Source organism: Anas platyrhynchos, chromosome 3, assembly GCF_047663525.1.
Source record: "Anas platyrhynchos isolate ZD024472 breed Pekin duck chromosome 3, IASCAAS_PekinDuck_T2T, whole genome shotgun sequence".
Classification (NCBI taxonomy): domain Eukaryota; kingdom Metazoa; phylum Chordata; class Aves; order Anseriformes; family Anatidae; genus Anas; species Anas platyrhynchos.
This window is the reverse complement of record NC_092589.1, coordinates 29,304,963-29,325,430: the sequence shown is the minus strand read 5'-3', so window position 1 is coordinate 29,325,430 and position 20,468 is coordinate 29,304,963. Positions and strand designations below refer to the sequence as shown.

Sequence of the window (20,468 nt, the reverse complement as noted above, 5' to 3'; positions counted from 1 at the left end):
ACAGATTGTTTGACAGAATTGTTTAGTAAACTTTTCACTTGCTTCAGGACATATGGATTTTGGTATGTAATCTTTATTAAAATTAATGAGACAAAACCTGACATATTTTGTATCTTGCACCAAGTAGTTGAAGGCAGTTAGGAACAGTGCCGTTGATGGGTTCTTTACATAGCTAAGCCTATTAGCTCCTTTAGTAGTAGACTGCTCACTCACTTTTACTATTCCACTTCCTTTTACCATTTTGATTAGAGATTTGCAGGCATGCTTACTGCTCAGTGCATGCATGTATGGGTTCATACATTTATCTGCTGGTAATGTTTTATTAATCTTTCCTTAGGAATGGGAGAAGGTAAAAGTCTGAGGAATTAGTAACTTTCTTCAAAAATCTAAAAATGGCTAAATGGATTTCATCTAATAAGCCATTAGGGAAAGTTTTATATTGGTTCTTTTTTATTTTATTTTGTTTTGTTTTGTTTGTCCGTGTATAATCTTTTCTATTCAGTGGAAAATTCCATTTATTTTAGAGCTACACTGGTAAGTGTAGTTTTAAGGTAGATATACTTCTATTCTGTGCCCTAGGGTAAATCAAGGTTGAATTACAACCCTAACAAAAAAAGTTATGGAAATACAGTCAAGCAATGAATTACTCATAACACTCTTTGCTTTCCTTTCTTGTAGATTAAGCACTGGCAAATGCAATTAGACAGACATCGATTAAAAATGTCCAAAGTTGCAGAGAGGTAAGTAAATTGTTACATCTTGTTTTTTTCAATTATATTGATAACTATTGGGAAAACATCAGTGTGAAATAAATTCAGAGAAAGAGAGACAAGGGAGCACAGATGTTGTAAAGTTTACTTAAGAAAAGTGTGAGGTATGAAGTTCTTTTATAGTTATAAAGATGTCCCAGATATTCCATGATATGTTAGCTAGATAAACCAAGGTCACTGTAGGAGCCTCTGACCAAGTGGTCACAAGTTTCCCCTTGCATTGACAGGGAGGCTAAATGGAAATAGGTTGGGGTTCACTGTTTTGATATTTCAAAAGGGAAATCACTGCCAAAACAAGGGATCTGGTTGGGTTAGGTGATCTGAGCCTGAGCAAAATGGGTCTGAGCTTACATCAGGTCAGAACATAAGAATCTATCTCTAAATTGGACCAAAATATGTAAGGAAGGAGCTAGAAACCAAATAAAAATAATAATAATAATAATTAAAAAAAAAAAGGGCCTTCAGAAAGACTATTTTCAGCTTAGACAGAGAAAAGAACTGCGGTATCTTACAGATCCAGAAGTAGAGAGTGAAAACGGCAAAAAACTGAGCTGTGTAAGACAAAGCGAAAGAAAAAACCAAACACAAATGTATCTTCATATACATGTGCATGTATGTTTACTTTTACATGTGTACTTATGTATATACATGCAAGAACATATATATTTATAAAGACAACAGGTTAGAAATTTCTGTTTGCTGAACAACAAAAAAAAAGAATACAGACTAAATATAAGCAGGAACAAAAAGAAACAATATTGTTTCATTTTTCAACGATTTTCAATAATTATTAGGCAAAAAAGAAGGTGAGAATAAGTACATGGTAAACATAAATTACCAGAAAATAAGCAAAGTTTATAGTGTGTTTAAGTGAGTCAGAGTAATTCATAAACACTGAAGACTTTGGAAAAAAGTTATTTGTGTTTTTTTTGAAAAGCAATAAACTTGTGAGTAGTGCCATTTGATTAGGAAATAATAAAAATATTAACTGTATTTAAAAGAGGAAAAAAGGAGTCCCAGCAGCTGCAGGGCCAATAAATGTGACCTAAATAGCATGCAGTATTTTAGAACAGATTTTAAAGGAACTGATAATTAAAACCATAGGGGTATAAAATATGTTCCTTTATGAAAGCAAATGAGCATGGAAAAGGTTGCTTGATTTAATTTTTTAGTGCCTAAAGGAGCCCTAACAGGATCTTTGTGGAAATATTAGGAAAGTTTGTAGTTTATTTTATTTCAGCTCTTGACAAGAAAGATGTGAAGCTCCCTTCCTTCTTCAGAGGTCCACAGATTCAGGGGTAGTTGAAGCATGGGCACTTTCAAAACCAAGCAAACCTATTTTAGCTTGAGCTTGTAGGTGACTTCTGAGTGTGTACACACCTGGTTACCATGGTTTGACTGATGCATGGTAATTTGTTAACTAGAAAACCTGATCAGGTTCCCTCACCTCCTGACATGACAACGTTTGATGCTTTTGTTTTCCTAGTCTATTAGCTTATACAGAGCAGTATTTGGAGTATGACCCTTTTCTTGTGCCCCCTGATCCCTCAAACCCTTGGATATCAGATGACACCACTTTCTGGGAACTGGAGGCAAGGTATATAATTTTATTTCTTCTTTTGGGGAAGGATACTTAACAGGCATTTCTTCAAATGTGAGGATGTCAGACAGAGGTATTGCAGTATAGTACTGAAATAGAAGGAAATGCAGTATCCTTTTGGTCTTTCCAGCTTTAATATCATAATATGGGAAGAGCTATGGATTAGTAAATCTGTGTAAAAGGTTACAGTGTTCCCGTGTGGGGGGAAAAAAAACAAACAAACAGCTTTTTAAAATCTGATAACGCTTCCTAGCTGGAAGTCCTTATTCTTCTGTGAAAGTGTATGCATATCATCTTTATCCTGTGTGAGTGTGGACTGCCTGGTTACTCATTGCTGAACATTTCACAGATATGACTGATCTGAAACATGAGAAACCTCTGGTTGAATTTTAGGACTCTATCTAAATTATACGCACAAAGTATTAGAATACTGAACTATGTCCGATCTTGTTTTGGTCTGTTTTGTTGTGTTCCCCTATTAGCAAAGAGCCTGGACAGCAGAGGGTGAAGCGGTGGGGTTTTGGCATGGATGAAGCTTTGAAAGACCCTGTTGGAAGAGAGCAGTTTCTCAAGTTCCTGGAGTCAGAATTCAGCTCAGAAAATTTAAGGTAAATGAGAGGGACTTTATATTTTAATAACTTCTAAGACACTATTTATTTATTTATTTATTTATTTATAAACCATTCTTTATATGTTGTTTGTTTGTTATGTTTTGTTTTCTTGACTCCTTTAAAATTTTTCCTGTATCTTATCTTTTGGAGTTCAATCAGATTGCTACCTGATCCAATATTCACACTGAGGGAAAAAATTGTATAGTTAGCAGAGACTCACATGAAATATTTTACCGTTCGTGTCTAACTTTTGGTCAAAATACCCATGTAAAAGGCTTTCTCTCAGCTCATTTTATTTATCTAAGAGTCACAGAATGGTTGAGATTGGAAGAGACCTCTGGAGATCATATAGTCCAACTCCCCTGCTCAAACAGGATCAAGCACAGTGCACAGGACTGGATTCAGATGGGTTGTGAATATCTCCAGAGAAGGAGACTCCGCAGCCTCTCTGGACAGATTATACAGGTTATTACACAGGTTTAAGATATTGACCCATGCAAAGCTTTTTCAGTAGCTTTTATTAAGTCTTGTACTATGAGAAAAGTAAAATTTCAAAGAAAAATAGTTTGTTTTTTTTTTTTTAAAAAAAGGGATTTAGGAATACAAGTCATAAACTTTCATTGTTGGTCAGATTTCTGTGGATTGTTGGTCTTTTGAAAATCTCCACCAAGATAATGAAGAAATGTTGCTACTTGCTGATCAGACAACAAAACCAGTGTGACAGCTACCTCTCAAATTCCTTACTAATTGCAAAATGCAAAGGTGTTGGTGTATGAATTGTGAATTAAATATATATATTTGAGTTGTATTTTTTTTAAGTGAGGGAGAAACATGATTTGACAGTAGTCCATATTTGATGGTAGTCCATCCATTGTCTAATAGCATATTTTGTTATTGCTTTTCTAAGAAAGTATTATTATGGTAAGGTTATTCCAAAGGCATAAATAGCAGCATTGCAATAGACAAGTCAGACTGTATATAGTACAAAAACGTGTACACTATATTTTTCTCTTTATTCTGCCTTCTTGTTGGATGTCATCTTCTCCATTTCCTATTCACTAATAGCATAAGAAATATAAAATCCTATTTGCACACATTCCAAAACTTAGAAAAATCGTGAACCCCTTTTTTCTGTTCTAGCTCTTACTCCTAAGTGGTGCAGCATAGCTATTTATAGTAGTTACCTTTATGTATCTTATAAGTAGCATTTTGTGGTGTTGATTCCTGAATGCTTAGTAATTGCACAGAGCTCCTTGTTTTTAATTTAAGACTGTCCACAGAATAACCAGAGATGGAGTTCTCTAAGTTGCTGGCCACATTCATGGTCCAACACTGAACTTGCATCACAAATAGATACTCTAGACTTTATGATATTTCCCAAACATTTTTTTTTGTCTTTGCCTCTATGGAAATATAGCCTAAGCCATCTGTGTATATTGATAAATTCATTGGTTAAAGATACAGTTTTTTCTTTAAGTAGCAGGTGAAGTGCTAATTTATAAAATTAGAATGATACCACAAATAAGGATTTTTATTTTTATTTTTATTTGCTAAACATCCTGACAATTCCTTATGCAGAGCAGCTGTTCAAACATACATCTATCCAGCCTAGTATATGGTGCGGTTTCTATGCTTTTCTGTGATTAATTTGTCTCTCTGCCAACTAGTGTTACCCACATAATCCCTAGCTCTTTTTTCTAATCCTATTTACACCACCAACCACAGGCAAACTGCAAGTGACTGATCCAGAAAAATACCCTAGAGAAATTTGTTCGAGTGATTTCTTGATATGCCATCTACTCTTCTGCCTGTCTCTCTAGATTCTTATATTGGCATTATAAAACATATGATCTAAGCAACAGTGAATATGAGCTTAAAGGATGTCCCTGGGAAGGATCAGGCAGGGTATCAAACTCTTACTGAAAAGGTGCTTTCTGTGTTAATTTACTGAAGGAAAACTGTCTTACAATTGCATTTATGAATTTTCAAACTGAAGAAATCATTGCACAGTTAGGCTCAAATAGTAAAGTCAGGTTAGAAAGCATGAATTTGTAAAGCTTGTTTTGCATAGGAGTCAAAATGTAATAGATCTCAGGAACAGAAATGAAAAGCTTCTTGGACATGGTGGTTTCAAGCATTATTGTTAAATAAACCTTACATTTAAAAGACTGATTTTTTGCTCACCTGTTAACCTCACTATGTGAGTGAATTCAAGTTGGTAGCTCTTGTCCTTTTGCAGTCCTAATCATGATAAAATTTAAATTAAGTATCATCAAACCTACAATGGGGAAGACAGCTGTGGGGACTGTGGATTCAAGCTACCTAATGCAGTACACAGGATATGCAGAGACTGTGGAGAGATCCAATATTAGTTGGTTAGAAGTATTATACCTCACTTCAATGAAAAAAATCCCTGAAATGTGAATCAATAATTAAGTCTACGAGATACACTGTATTCAAGTGTGATTATCTAGGTAGTTAAGTGTTCTGGTATTACTGTTTCATTAACTTGAACTGAGTGTCTTAAGATGGCTGAGAATCTGAGTCTTAGTGGATATAGATTGTGTTTTAAGAAACAGAACAGGGATAAAGAAACTTGAGTCATGAGTTAAAACTGAGAACTGTGCAATCATTAGGTATGCAACCCGGGTTCACTTTCTTACTCTGTATCTCTGTGCTTTTTCTTTGCCTGTAAATTGGGATTAAAAGCATTTTACTTTCTAAAGGGGTGTTGTTTTAAATGGTAGCAAAGGAGTAAAACTTACCCTTCTGCTGGGAGAGGGAACTGAGAAAGCTCTAAGCCATTCCCAGTAAATCTACCCCTGCTTGATCATTTAACAATAACGTCTTGAAAAGGTCTGATAAGGTCTATCAGTGTGGTAGTTTCATGACAGTGTGATTGCAGTTTGCTAAAAAACAGGTTGTATTCTGCATTCAACTAACACAGTCTGTATGGCTTGTAATCTTTCTTTACCATGCAGCTTTTTTTGGAAGGATTGCTTTGCATACAGGAGAACAAATAGTTAAAGTACCACACAATTTCAATAATAATTCCCACGGCCCATTACAGATATGGTGACCATACTTAAAATTTGCAATACTTATGTTTTAGCATGATCCACTGCTACTGAGACCAGTTGCAAGTCTGTCCAAGAACGGAAAAAGGAATTTTCAAAGACAATGAGCTAGTGAAATGAATCTTACTCCAGTGTGGAACCTGGTGACCTAATTTCTTCATCTCTGTAAAAAATCCACATTCCTCTCCACATCCTTTGTCTCTATACAGCAGAATTCTTTGGAAAGTTAGTATTCATATGCTGACTGTACATTTGCTCCCAGGTGGTTGTTTTGTAGGAACTGCAGCCTGATCAGAAGACTGAAATGGTTTCAGTCCTGCCAATCTGAAAGCCTGTCCAAGTGCATTATGCAGTTTTGCTGTAGATGGAATCTCCAAGGCTGCAAAAGCATCACATGTTAATCAGTGGAGGGCAGTGACAGCACATCTTCCATCATTCACAGAAGCAAAAGCCATTGGCCTTGTTGCCCGTTCCTTATTTATTAGTTTCCATATCATATGAGAAAATTAAGGAAAAGGAGCTTTGGGTTGTAGTTGTCCGGAAAAAGAAGAGATGGACTGGGAAATTAGCTAGATTTAGGTGTTTTCTCTTTATGAAGCTTCTGTGAACAGACTGCGGCAGACTGAGATTTTGTGAAGTGTTTGTTGTGGATTCATACATGTAAGTTGCTGTAAGAATCTTCTATACTGGAGATAGATGCTTTAATTACGTTCTGTAAAATGAATAAATTAAAAAGCCACATGCACTACCAAAAATGCGCACTGTTGCCTACAGACTGTTTCAGTCATAGTGTTTAATTGTATGTTTAATTTACTTCAGTTGTTCTGGTTATTCTTTTAATTGCACCAATTAAAGTGGTTTTACCAAACCACTGATAGAGAGAATGTTTCAAGAGGTAATTTTTTTTTTTTTTAAAATCAAATCCAGCCTGTTTCACTTTCTTCTTTTATTGTGCTTTGTTACTGATGACCAGTCTTGATGACTTTAAATGCAAAACATTTCTGTCTACAATAACAGTGGAAGACAGAGTTACAAAGTATGAAGAACAATAAACCATCCTTGATGGTTGCAAATCTGAACAGAAACATTGGCAATGATACTTTCTCACACAATATGGGCACTGGTAACCTTTATCCAGTCGATAATGTTGATTATGAGCCCCAGTTCTGAGTGCTAATAGCTTGGCCAAAACCTAATCCTCGAGGCTGAAATTGCCTATGCTTTACTTCCATTTCAGACTTAAGTGTAACCTTCAAGTCTAAAAAATTCTGCCATTTTTGCAGATCAGATCAGAAGAAACTAGTTATAGGATTTAATTTTCTCTGCCTTTTTGCCTTTTTTTTTTTTTTTTGGAGACTTCATCACCACTGTCTTGAAGCTTGAAGTTGTACTTGTCAAGAAGGTGGATTCCAGGAGTCAAAGTGAAGTACTTCCTGCCCCTAGAATATATTAGATGATTTTTGCCATGAAATTTGTTAAGGTTTTGCTGAAAATGCTGAAGGGTCTGTCCTCTGACCTGTTGTGTTACATACTGAATGCAAAGCCCATGTAATAGCCACTTCACTTTTTCCACATTGCCTAAACATAACACATCTGTGGAGAATCACTGCAGCTTTTCTCTCTCTGTGTTCCCATGCTGTTCTAAATTTAACTGATTAGCCTGATCTGGGATCTGTTGTTGGCTGCTTGAGACATTTAGGTCAGTTAATGGGACAGAAGCTGTACTGCAGCTGTGCTATTTATCTGGCAAGGCCACCCTCACTTTGAAAGTAATCCAGCTGGAGGACATAATTCCCAGATGTCTTGCAACATGTGTCCTACCATGTCATGTGGCTGGAGGTACAATTATCATATGCCATCTAGTCTTGTTCAGCTATACATCTGGAATGTGACCCAGCATGGGGCAGCCCAAATGTTGGGACAGAAGACAGTGGCAGGTTTTATACCCAGCCTCTTGTGTGTCTAATCAAATGGTGCAGAGCATCCTCTAGAGAAGGTCTCCATGGTTGAAGCAAACCTACACCAACAGGACTTCCAATTTTCTTCCATGGACAGAGAGATTGGGCTCTAGATCCTTCCATGAAGTAGCACTGTGTGTATATAATTGTACAAAATATGCAGCTGGGTTTCCCTGTCCCCTCTTCTGGCTTTGCATGTATTTAGTGTTGCAGACTATGCCTCCTTTGCTACAGGAGTCTTCCCTTGCTCTAGCCACAGCCCATGAGGCGGAGAACTATAAAAGGGGACAGGGAGCTTTTTTGGTCTGGGACCAAGTCTTACAGACTCCATTTCATCTGCTTTCAACAATCTGTGCTTTTGCTTGCCATGTGATATTCAGAAATGTTATTTCTGAAAATGCAAGAGGTAGCAGCCTTATTTTTGGCATTTCATAACTTTGCACATTTGACTTTAACTCTTCTGTGGGAGGAAGGCAGACATTTTTGCTTGAAAGCTCAGTAAGTAGATTAAGATTTTGAACTGGATGTTGGCTGTGAAATAAGCTTCCTAGACATAACATATTGCAAAAATCAGCATTTTCTTCCTACTTTTAAAGAGGTTTCTATATTTAAAGACTCACGTTTTCAATAGGGTGTTTTGTTTTTGTTTTTGTTTTGTTTTGTTTTGTTTTGAATGCTGACGTTAGAAGAGTAAAATAAAATTAATTTATTAAAGACCTGGTGTTCAGCTGCTAAGCACGTTATCTATACAACCTTTTTATTCCATACTGGAAGCTGCATATTTTCTCAAAGTTCAGGTTTTTTTCCCATCTATTTTCCCATAATTGAGCCTACTATATGGAAACAGTTTACTTGCAAAACAAAATAGCATCCTGAGGCATGTTTGTGGTGACTTCCAGAAATATTGGCAATGATATAAAGCAACAAACAAGAATGTGACAGTTTTGAGCTAGATACTCGAGATGTCTACAGGGTGATAGAAAATGTGTGTTTACAAATAACTTCTTTCCCTTTCATTTTTCTATTCCTTACCTGACTTCAATACACATGAGTAATCATTCAGTCCCAGAAGATGCATTTGAAGGGGTAGGCACTGCAGGATATACACTTTTAAATGCAAATATTGAAAGCAGCTTAAGGAAACCAAAGTAGGTTGCCCTAACTTGACAGAGTGAACTGAGTTAGAGTTTGTGAGCTGTGCAGTTTTAGAACTTGAGTTATGAGACTTCTATTCTTCCTGCAATGCCATCAGATTCTGAGGATATGTCCCCAGGCTCTGTGCAGATCTGTGGCCAACTCACACTGTAGTTCACAGAGGTATGTGGTGGCACCCAGAATTTTGGGGAAAAAAAAAAAAAAAAAAGTTTCTGTGTTGGCACTGACTCTCTTTGTGGCCTTGTTGAGAACACTGTACATTATTAATGTATTTGCAAAACTGGAGCAATATTACTTCACTATCTCTTGGAGAATCTTAAGGGATTGTTAGACTGAAAAATTGTGCTACAGAAAGATACTACAGAAACTGGAGGGTGTAGAAAAATATAAAAGTCAGCTCAGCAGAGTGAAGCTGACTGTAGTGACTTGCAAGTGATGAGCATGGGCTCCATCCATCTGTGCCACAACGGAGTTTCAAAACAGGAATGTGATGGATTAATTGCTTCCCAGAAGGTAAATCATCTCAATTGAAGAATGTCTTATAGGAGAAGTACTATAAGGTTTTCTTTGTTGTGTTTTACTGTCCTCTCTTAAGAGTTGGTGCAGTAGCTGTATTAGGATTTGGACTGAGGGTAGTATCATTTGGCTTTCTTGGAGGCCTGAATACCATTCCATGGTTCCTCTTTCCTAACCATTCCCTATATAACTAAGCTAGGAGAGCTCAGTTTGATCTCATAGCATAAGCAGGGTTGAGACACATTTTAAAGGTACACCTAAATTAATTGTCAGCCTTCTAAAATCTGAGTTGTTTCACAGTTAACTCACTTCAAGGTTCAGCTGACCTGTTTTGCAGGGTCAGCCATGTCAAAACACCACGGAAAAGCTGCAGTGGTGTATATTGGATATATAATGTGAGAAAAGTCATACTTTAGTTGAGCTCTCTAAGGCAAGAAAATAAATAAAATCTGTGTAAGTGGTCTGCACCATGTCTAAGCATGGGATCCTGACTGAATTTAGAATTGTTTTGCGCAGTGAGTTTGAACACCTATAGAAGAGATAACAATAAAGAGCTCATGATAGCAATTGACAACTGAGTAACAAAGCTCATAGCTAGAGATGTATGTGATCAAGCCTTTCTTTTGTGAACCTCCTCCAGACTGATGGAAGGATACCATGAAATGGCTGGCACTGTACACGGCTGCTTGATGCTGGCTTGCACTGCACCAGAAGAGAAAAAAGAATTGCCACTTCCATTCAGCATTGTAGTAAAAGATATGTATAGAAATGCATTACTGGAGAAATAATAGAAATTACAGCAGGCAAAAGAAATTCTTTTCTGGTTTATACATCATTTGTGGTGTATAAGTAACAAAATTACAGATACAGTTATACAGTTTATAGTTTAGCAAGACTGATTTATGTAGATAGCAAGAACATAAGTTCTTATTAGCTTCTGAAGTAATGTCAAAAAGCAATAGGTTTATTAGTGATATAAGCCCTTGTGGCTCAAGTGAAATGAAACCTCAGTTTAATTCCAGTCTGATGGAAACCTTCCTGTAAGCAAGTTATCCATACATAAGTAATGAAGGATTTCTCACGTGTCTCATGAAGGCTTTTTAAGGCAGCGGGATTGCCTGATGCAATATACCAGTTCTATGATCCCAGCATAAATGTATAGATTTTGCCTATTTTAGGGCATTTTAGATGAAACCTTCAGTTACTTTTCTTGATACTTTTTTTAAGAGCAAAGAAGAGTGTTACTGTTTCATTAGTGATCATACTGAACTGGAAGTCAAGATGCTATATTGTACCATAGGTTCTGGTTAGCGGTAGAAGACCTGAAGAAGAGGCCTATCCGTGAAGTTCCTGCTCGTGTTCAAGAAATCTGGCAAGAATTTCTTGCTCCAGGTGCACCCAGTGCCATCAATCTAGATTCAAAAAGTTATGACAAAACCACGCAGAATGTAAAGGACCCTGGAAGATACACATTTGAAGATGCTCAGGTTAGTTTGCAATCCTGTTTAGGGACATATAAAACACAATATTTGCTATTGAAATGTATATAGATAAAATAAGATATATTTGGGAATTAAATGGTAATGCTCTGTTTTCTAATATGACATTTTGGAAATTCAAATGAGTAACATTTCTTTGTTTCTTGAGGCCTATAAATTATTAATGCTTTTCATGAAACTTTTTTTCCTGGAGTAGAATCTTCAAGCAGTCTTCAAATTGAGCAGAGCATATATTGCTATGAAAATGATATTTTCATGTTCCTGTTTTCTTAATCTTTTTATTCAGTTACATAAAGAGAAAAACTTTTGCCCTGTGCACAACAATTTCTAGTTTTCAAGATCTGTCTCCGAAGGACTTCCCTTGATACAGGCTCAATGTCTATTCTCTCAATGCATGTCTAAAACTGTTGTTGTCATTTATACTAGTAAGAGGTTTCCATCATGAAAAAATATGACCTATGTGAAATAACACTTTGTAATGGCTCGTGCAGAAATATCACATTCCATGGATGTTGTATTTTCTGTTCCTTACTAAACTGTCATTTTACGAACATCAGGCAAAGGTCATAAAGATGTATTCTTCAATAAGCAGCATTATTGGAGTAAAGAACAGTCTGTAAACACCTGATTAGCCTTTTGGAATTTTGATTTATTCAATTTTTGAATATCAGGATATCATAATCAAAAAATATTTTTGGTCAGAGCTAGGTTTGTGAAAGTACTTTTTTTTTTTTTGAGATGGAAGATAAAGTTAAGAACAAAACAAAACAGTAAAATACAAATCTCAGATTTTGTCAAGAAACAAGCAACAAAAACAACAAACAGAAAAAAAGAAAACACAAGCACTTAAATATTAAATGAGACACTTCATGTGACTCATAACTTAATATTTCATATCTGCAAGCTTCTGAGAAAAGCAATAGCAAATAACTGGATTCACTGTAAAAATCATAGAACTAGTATCAGCAGCAGCCCGGTGATGAAAATTTAATTATTAATGCAAAGTGAAATGATGTCAAAAGGAGATTGAGATCATATCCCTGCAGAATTTTCTACAACTTGATTATTAGGACATCATCTTGGGAGTCAGGAGATGCAAGTCCCACAAAGCAGAGAAGGGAATTGAATCTGGTCTTTCTACTTTTTGGGAAAGTGTCTCTGTCTTAAATAGGAGGGGGAATAATTCTACTAATTTAAAAAGAAAAAAAGTAAATCTGTGTGCTCTCATTTTGCTATTAGAATAGCAACCTATGATGCAACAAAAATATTGTTATTAGACACTATATCATACACACTGTGCATTAAGCCAAACATGCAGGTTTTGCTTGCATCTACTGAGCCACTGGAGATTTAGGAAAGTAGTGAACAGTAAGGACATGTTGCACAAATAAACACTCCAGCAAGCTTAAAGGTTGGAAAGAAAATTTGTCTTTGCAGTTGACTCAGTAAAGGAAAATTAAATTATTTGCCAACATCCAATTTTTGTTTCATAAAAATAAATAGGTGTAAAATTTCAACACCATTTTACTTTCAGATCTGTTTTTTTTCCCCCATTAATTTATGGAAGTTGAGCATGAGATCTTTATGCAAGCTTTTTCCTTCTGTCAGGCTTCTGCATGTTTGATCCAGTTCAGTGTACAACTTCAACCAGGGAGCCTCCATCCCACAGAGAAAAGGGAACAGACCATACTCACCACACTCCAACTCAAAGCTTTAGGAGTTTTGCACTGTGCCCCACTTGATGTGACAGTTTTGTCAGGAGCAGGGCTCTGCCTCTTGAGAAAGGGACCACTTACAAGTCATTTGGCAGTCAGTGAGTCATTTAACTGTGCTATAAATGCTTTAAAAAGCATTTCTGGACTGAAAGATGACCCCATGGAACTCCACATCAAATGAGGGTGATACCTAAGTAAAAACAGACTGATTGTGCTAAATAATAACCTGACTCAATTCCTGACTTATTGTACATTAACAATACTAATACAACCTAATTTCTACTTGCTTTTACAGGGTTGATTTTTGAACAGGTATAACATTTTAATGCTCAGCATCACTGATATGTACAACAGTACCAGAGTTCTTTTTGCTCTCAGTTGGTTGAATTGTCAGTTCTCATAGAAACTGAACAGAATTAAAACTCCCCCAAATGAACAAGCCTAAATTCTGAATATATACCAGATTTTCTAAGCTTAGTGTAGAAAATACAATGAAAGGCACTTAGAATTATTCTCCGGAATTTCTAACAAAACAAAGATTAAAAATCAGCTTTAGTTTTGCCCTGCCATAATTTGCAATGTGATTTTATTATTATTATTTTTTTATTAATTATATCCAGCAGCAAGCTAAGCAGTATTTACTTTACACAGTTTATTTGTTCTTTCCTGATTGCTGTGCTACAAGTTTCTTGTAGTAAAAGGTAGGGCTTAAGTGAAAGGAAAACAAACAAACAAACAAACAAAAACAACAACAACAACAAAAAACCCTAACACAATCCAGTAGATTTTTAAAAATATTTTTGTGAAAGTATTTTATGCTTAGATTTCTTTTTCTAAAAATCCTTCTTCTAAGATTATATCCAGAACAAGATTATAAAGTGTCCTACATTAAAGATTTTAGTGTTTTTATTTTAGTTTAGTTTTAATTTTACAGAGATGAACATACTCCAAGAAGAAAAGCTCTATAAACTGCTTGTGTCATTTTTTCCTGGAGTAGGGTTTCCAGATTTTAATATGCATCTGAAGAATAAATATATTGGAAATTAGATAAGCCTGGAACTACTTTTCAATTTGCATATGCATTTTCCTTTTTATATTATCAGCTGGATAGCAGAATAAACATCTCAAATAATGCTTTCAAGAGAAGCCAAGGGACATCCCCCCATAGGTTAAACACTTATCTGTTGTGCTAAATTAGAAACCTGGCTCCTTTTCCAGCCTATCAAGTCAGAAAAGCATCTCCAGAAATGAGTTCAGAAAATCTGTTGGGAAAGAAGGTTCAAGGCTCCTGATTTTGTCACTTAACTGAACTGACTAATGTAAGGGAGGTTTGAGACTGGGCCTGAAGCAAGGACTCAGTTGTAAATGCTCAGAGAAGATAATTCTATAGTGAAAATAGGGACAAGAAGTTAAAGAAACGTGTGCTGTATTAATATATCAATATCAATATATTCATATCAATATTACAAATAGTTGTGATTTCTGCTTTAGCAACAGTCAGCAACTCAGCCTTAGCTGCAGAATTGCAACCTCCCATCACAAAGGACTTCCCATTCAAAGTAGCGCTAGCTGATATACATTTTGCAGATGTGATTGCTTCCCATTTTACTCATATCTTCCTTTATGGGAGTAACACCACCTTCTTTCCCTTTCAGGAGCACATTTACAAACTGATGAAAAGTGATTCTTATCCTCGTTTTATACGATCCAGTGCCTACCAGGAGCTGCTACAGGCCAAGAAAAAGGTATTGGTCCATCTTGCCTTTGTCTTGCCACTGTGCAAAGCAGTGGTTATGTTTGCAACAATACTCAGTCTTCTCTCCCCTGTGCCAGTGCAACTGGATATCTGGTAGGTGACCAACTTGGCGTGTTTGGAGGGTCACATACACACAGGAGTTCGATATACATATATGTGTATATATCCTGCATGTGGGCATGTTTAAGTGAGTTTATCTAGCAAAACTTATTTTTATTTTTACATCCCATATTGTACTGCTTTCTCTGTTATGAAGCACCTTAAATTGCAAAGTGCTTTACAAATACATTAAAAAATTAAATAAAATCCCAGAAGAATAGTCTTTCATGTTTGCAAGTTTGCTTATGTAATACTTGTTGTTCTCTTTATTCCACCTGTAAAAATTACAAAATGTGTTTAGAACCAGTCTCATTCATATGAATAACTTCTAATTTCAACTATAAAAATAGGGGCTTCCTAATTCTGTTTCTTTCCCTATTATTACGTGAATAGTTCTGAATAGGCTAGGAATCTGACTTGAAAGACTGATCATGTCACACTTCTGCAAACAGAGGCTCATGTCTTGGTATGTAATATTTGCTTAGAAAATTCCAGTTTATGGAATGAGTTCCAAATAGACATAGCCAAGAGTATGTGAAGCAGCTTGTGGAATGCAGATTTCTATAAGGATAAATAATTTATTAGTGGGCTCTAAATAGTGATATCCTACAATCATCTGGGAGCCTGCAAAATCAGGGCCCTGTCATTACTGGAATAAGGTAGTTATTAGTGCTGTAGCATTCTATTGTTTATAATGACGACCTAAAATTATATGAAAGCACTGTGTGATTTTGTTTTTTGTTCAAACATTGATTTCTGAAGATCCAATATAGAAAGAGATGTTGAAAATACCAGAATGCTACAACTGTCCGTGTGAAGTCCTTAAGTTTGTGATTGTCAGTTCATTAACACAAGATGTGCACTTCATTATTTCTTTTTATTTTCAGTTTTTCTTTTAAAGTAAACCATTTTGATCCCCATGAAAAATGATTTTTTTGTCAAAAACTATATCTGCTTTGCCCATCCACTGTTTTGCAGAGTCACATTACAGCTTCATACCTGTGTTTGCTTCCTGATTTATACAAACTTTGTTTTGCAGTCCATTGTTTCATCGATCCTTTTCTACTCCATTTTTCTTGCTTTTCTTTTTCCCCTTCTTTTTTCTTTTTGTTTCCTTTTTTTTTATTTTATTTTAAATTTAAGTTGGAAAACACACTGGATCGTCGAACATCTTTTGAGAAATTCACACGCAATGTGGTAAGTTTGTTGCCTCGGAAGACTAGTAAACCTGATGGGACATCCTTCTCCCTTCCCCCTCACTGATCCTTCCTTTCCCTTTTTGCTTCTCTAACCTGACAGTTAAAAGTGTATTTATCACAGTTTGTACAGTTTATGAATTTTCCTGGGAATGACAGCTTTATAACGTGCTTTCATTAGAACCCCTCCTCCCTAGCCCCTTTACCACTGACCTCTATAGTCACACATGGAGGAATGGACCTCTGGGAGCCATGCTTTTTACATTAAGAAGCATGAAATAATTCATCTTTTTTTTCCTTTTTTTTTTTTTTTTTTTTTTTTAATTGTAGTAAAGAATCCATGAAAACCTGCTTAATGTTGTTCCTTTTTCTGGTGCTTCCCCCCCCAAAAAAAAACTAATAATCCTGATACAGGTTGAATACATTGGATTTCATTCCTCTCTCCTTTTTGCTTTACTAAAAAAGAGTTTGTCCCATTTTTGTAATTTGGCACAGGGGAAATAAACTCTAATAATTCTATCTTCTTTAATGTTTAGCACAGCTTCTTCAGGACCAAAGAAATGATGCTGATGAGGAACAAGGGTTTGATTGGGATTTTATTTTAATTATGGACTACAGGAACTGACTCTTTTTTTTTTTTTTTTTTTTTTTAATAATAAGTTTGGAAAGATATTTCACCAAGGTAAAAAAAAAAAAAAAAAAAAAAAAAACAGAAGGCCGGTGAATTTGCTGTGGGCATCCTGTTGCCATCAGACAAAAGATCCACTGATTTCCTGAAATGTGGGATTCTTTTTACTTATCCAGTTTCTTTGGATTTTTTTTTAACATTGTGAAAGTTCCAACTAAAGCATTCAACGCATTTATTTTTGTAGGGCAGAAACATCCCTATTTTCCCATGCCATAAAAACTGTACACCAACACTGAGGGCGAGCACTAACCTGTTATGAAAAGAGGTAGAAAGATCTTGGATTATACTCAAGTTTGTCTGCATTGTTTGTTGAATTGTGCAGTTGATGCTGCTGTGTGTGCGTGTGCGTCTGTGGCTTTTTCTGTGACCTGGTTAGTGGAGCTGTGTGCATTGAAATGAAAAATATGAGAGCTTTCAGCAAAGATCATGGTTTTTGTTTTTTAGTTTCTAGGGAAGGAGAAGCAGTTCTCAGGAACTGCATCCCATATAATGGGGCTTAAGAGTATTTCCTCAAGTATTTAAATTATATATACTTTCCAGTAATCAGAAAAAGAAAAGAATGCAGTGAAAGAACAAAGTTTTGTGAGGCTGTTGGAATATCTCACATGTTAAAACAAAACTGTAATCCTTAACTGCTTTCTTATAGGTAAAGGCTTCCTGTAATATGCTTTGAATCCACTGTAATCTGGAACAAATTTTAATTCAATGTGACAAAGCCAGTAAAGACTAAAAAGTGAATAAACAGCCACAAAGGAAACTATCCCAACATTTGAAACAAAAACCCCAATTTTTTGCATGGTGGTGTTGCCATAGCATGTTGCAGTGTGATTTGTGTGTTGTCTAAATAGGTCGATCTATAAAACAACATTATACATGACAACATTATACATGATAATTCTACTTTTTCCCATGGAGGTGTTTAACAGGAAGTTCTATAGTAATAAATGAGCCTATGTCAATGAAAAAGAGCACAGAAAGTAAAGCAGTACATCTGGGACCTCTGAGAGCCAGGGTTTTCCCAGCCATCATGCCTCGCAAGCTTCAATAAGTAGGTTGGGAGTTTAAGCAGACAACAGACCAGGAATTGGTTATGGTAAAAAGTATGTAAGCAGATGGCTGCTAGGAGAGAAATAGAAAGCTTCAGGCAGATGTAAGGAAAATAAAAATTAAAAAAAAAATAAATAAAATAAAAAATAAAAAAGTGAGGACAGAGCAGGAAACACTGAGATTTCTCTTACTAAGTTTGCTCCCTCTTGGAGCAGTGCTGCTGATAAACCATCAGTTCTGTGCACAAGCACTGGACAGCAGCGTTGTGCTCTGCAGGCATGCCTGACTTTCAGCAGCTAATCCCAGAGCAGAAGCACCAAAACAGCAGGATGCCAGAGATATAAGTCAGGCACAACAAAGAAGCTGTGAGATAAAGGTGGGAATGAAGTTTTCTGTACATGAAGCATTGGTACTTCTTCAGGAGAAGAGGGTGATTCATTTTTCATGGTCCAAGCTATAAAATAAAAACTGTGGGTTTGCTTTTCCTGAAACTACTAGCCTATGAATGTGGGGGGAGTCTGTCAAGTCAGATCATCTACAAAAGTAAAACATGTCACTGTAAAACATATATTCTTGGTTATATCAGTAGCTCGGAGGCTTGCAAATTACTCCAGAATGTCAGGATCCTCAAGTGCAAATCTTTTCCATGAGAGGACTGAGTTTGCATCCCCCCCCAGCCCAGGACCCCTTGCCACCAGGAATCCTTGTTCTTCCATTCTTGTTCTCAGTTGTGATGAGTTTGTATGTAATTATGTACCTCAGTACAGTGGTTCCGACATGCAAGAATGAGGGAAATGTTTCTCAGAATATCCTACAATGTACTGATTAACGTGTTCAACTGCAAAGGGAGAGACTGCGGTATAGATTTGTTGTTCTGATCGATACAGAAAATAGATCTGAAATGGGTCTTCTACACCCAAGGCCAATGCTCTGGTCTCTGAATGATTTAGAAAGAAGAAAATGTTATTTTCCCTTCTCGTCTGATGTTTTAGAAAATTAAGATTAATTTTCATTGTTATTTTTTCTTAATTACATCCAAGTGACTTTCTGTTTATTAAATTAGACCTTTTTTTTTTTTTTTCAATTTTAAGTATTAAAACAAACAAACAAACAAACAAACAAAAAACCAACAACAACACAGTAACTTCAGTTGTGTCTAGGGACTGAACCTGAGTGGATGACCTTGTAATTCATAACCTGAGTTGTTAAGCTGGAGACTCTGGAGATTCCTGAGTCTTGTTCGACAGATCAGTGATGACTGAAAGTGGATTGTACTTGCTACAGAAAACATTTGCTAAACTAGCGAGATTAGAAACTTTGTAAGGGCAATCCCTCTGTATTATACCTTAAATTAAATGGAAATCACCTAGGATAATCAGTCATTATTTTAGTTTGGTGAGGAAAAAATTAAAGTTGAGCTATGTACACATAAAAAACTAGGCTCTACAGTTCTTTGACATTTTTGAGTTTTCTTTCCAGAAAACCTCTAATAATTCAGTACACTTTAATGAAAACCCTAAATGCACAACTATGAGCATCAGATATTTATCTTGCACTGTACATTTTATAGTGCAAAATTATTAATGCTTTTGGCAGTCTGCAACAGACTATATGAATAGTGTTAGAAACACACCTGCATGCATGTACAATATAGGTAAAATAGTAGCAAACTGGCATTTGCCATATGTAACATTTATTACTGAACACTCAGTCTGCCTCTGAGTAGGAAACACAACTGTTATTGGTGTGTCTCCTTTATTCATAGTCCCAGGTACAGTGTGATAATAAAGTGCACACAAACTTTGTGCTGCTGGCATGATGCCACTGAATAGGTGCATAGTCTGGAATACCTTCTGCACCCAGAAGCGTCCCAGCAAAGTGAGTGACGGTGTGCCCCAGGCTCCCCACTGGCCCGCTCAGTCCCTTGGCTTTCCATTTGGGAATAACTGAGGTCTAGTCACCTGCAGATCCCCGAGGAGGTAAGTAGGAAAGTTAAAGGCATAAGCCAGGGAGCAGGAAAATCTCAACTGCTTGCCACAGTACAAGAGAGGGAGAAATCAGCTGCTTCTGTGGCATTTAAAAAATGAATTTTTTTAGAGGAATTTAAATTAGGAAAAAATCTGTATTAAAGAAAAAAAAGTCAGAAAACTCCTCCTACCTCAAGTAACAGCATCTACACTGCAAAGAAAAACAGGTGAAGGAAGCACTGATAACATTGATGGGAAGACTTTTGGCTTTAATTTCTCATATGCATTGGGATTTGTGACAGTGGCAGACTGAGCAAGCCTGCCTAATGCTTAGCTGTGATCACTGGTCTGGAAACCCAAAACAAAGGCATCACATTTACAGAGAAGCCTCACTTAATTGCCACTGCATGCACATTTTCTTGTCTCAGCAGGAACCAAGCTAGCAGGGCAAGGTGCAGTCTGCTCCTCAGAGCCTCCTTGGGGGAGATACTCCATCACCACGTGTACGTGTCGCAGCTTCAGATGCCACCATCAGTGTTAGAGTTTCATCTGTTGCTGCCTAATTGTAGAGAAGGTGAAGAAATGGGCTTGTTACAAGTTTGTGGTGTTTTATGAAAAATACAGCCAGTGCAAGACTGACCAAACTCAGTTCATATATTAAGTTAGAGAGCCATCAGATGATGATTATCTTCACTCATAACCTCAAAAACAAGACCAGGTTTAATAACACTGAGTTTTAAACCATTATATGTTACATTATCCATGCACTTTCCAGCTGTCCCGCTTAGCTGTAAGAACTTACTTACACTTGCCA

At 36.3% G+C, this 20,468-nt stretch overlaps 1 protein-coding gene across 9 annotated transcripts in view; it reads left to right on the top strand.

Moving 5' to 3' along the window:
- RGS7 (regulator of G protein signaling 7) overlaps positions 1 to 20,468 on the top strand; it is a 260,311-nt gene that overhangs the window by 216,709 nt on the left and 23,134 nt on the right. For 4 of the 9 annotated variants that reach the window (XM_027453802.3, XM_027453801.3, XM_027453796.3 and 1 more), the window contains 5 exons: positions 679 to 740; positions 2,257 to 2,367; positions 2,853 to 2,978; positions 10,988 to 11,174; positions 14,557 to 14,646. In XM_027453802.3, coding sequence (XP_027309603.1) covers positions 679 to 740; positions 2,257 to 2,367; positions 2,853 to 2,978; positions 10,988 to 11,174; positions 14,557 to 14,646 — 576 coding nt within the window. Of the gene's footprint in view, positions 1 to 678; positions 741 to 2,256; positions 2,368 to 2,852; positions 2,979 to 10,987; positions 11,175 to 14,556; positions 14,647 to 15,899; positions 16,603 to 16,824; positions 16,906 to 20,468 lie in introns of those variants that run through there. The other 5 variants (XM_038177292.2, XM_027453807.3, XM_072035609.1 and 2 more) reach the window with 3 other exon arrangements.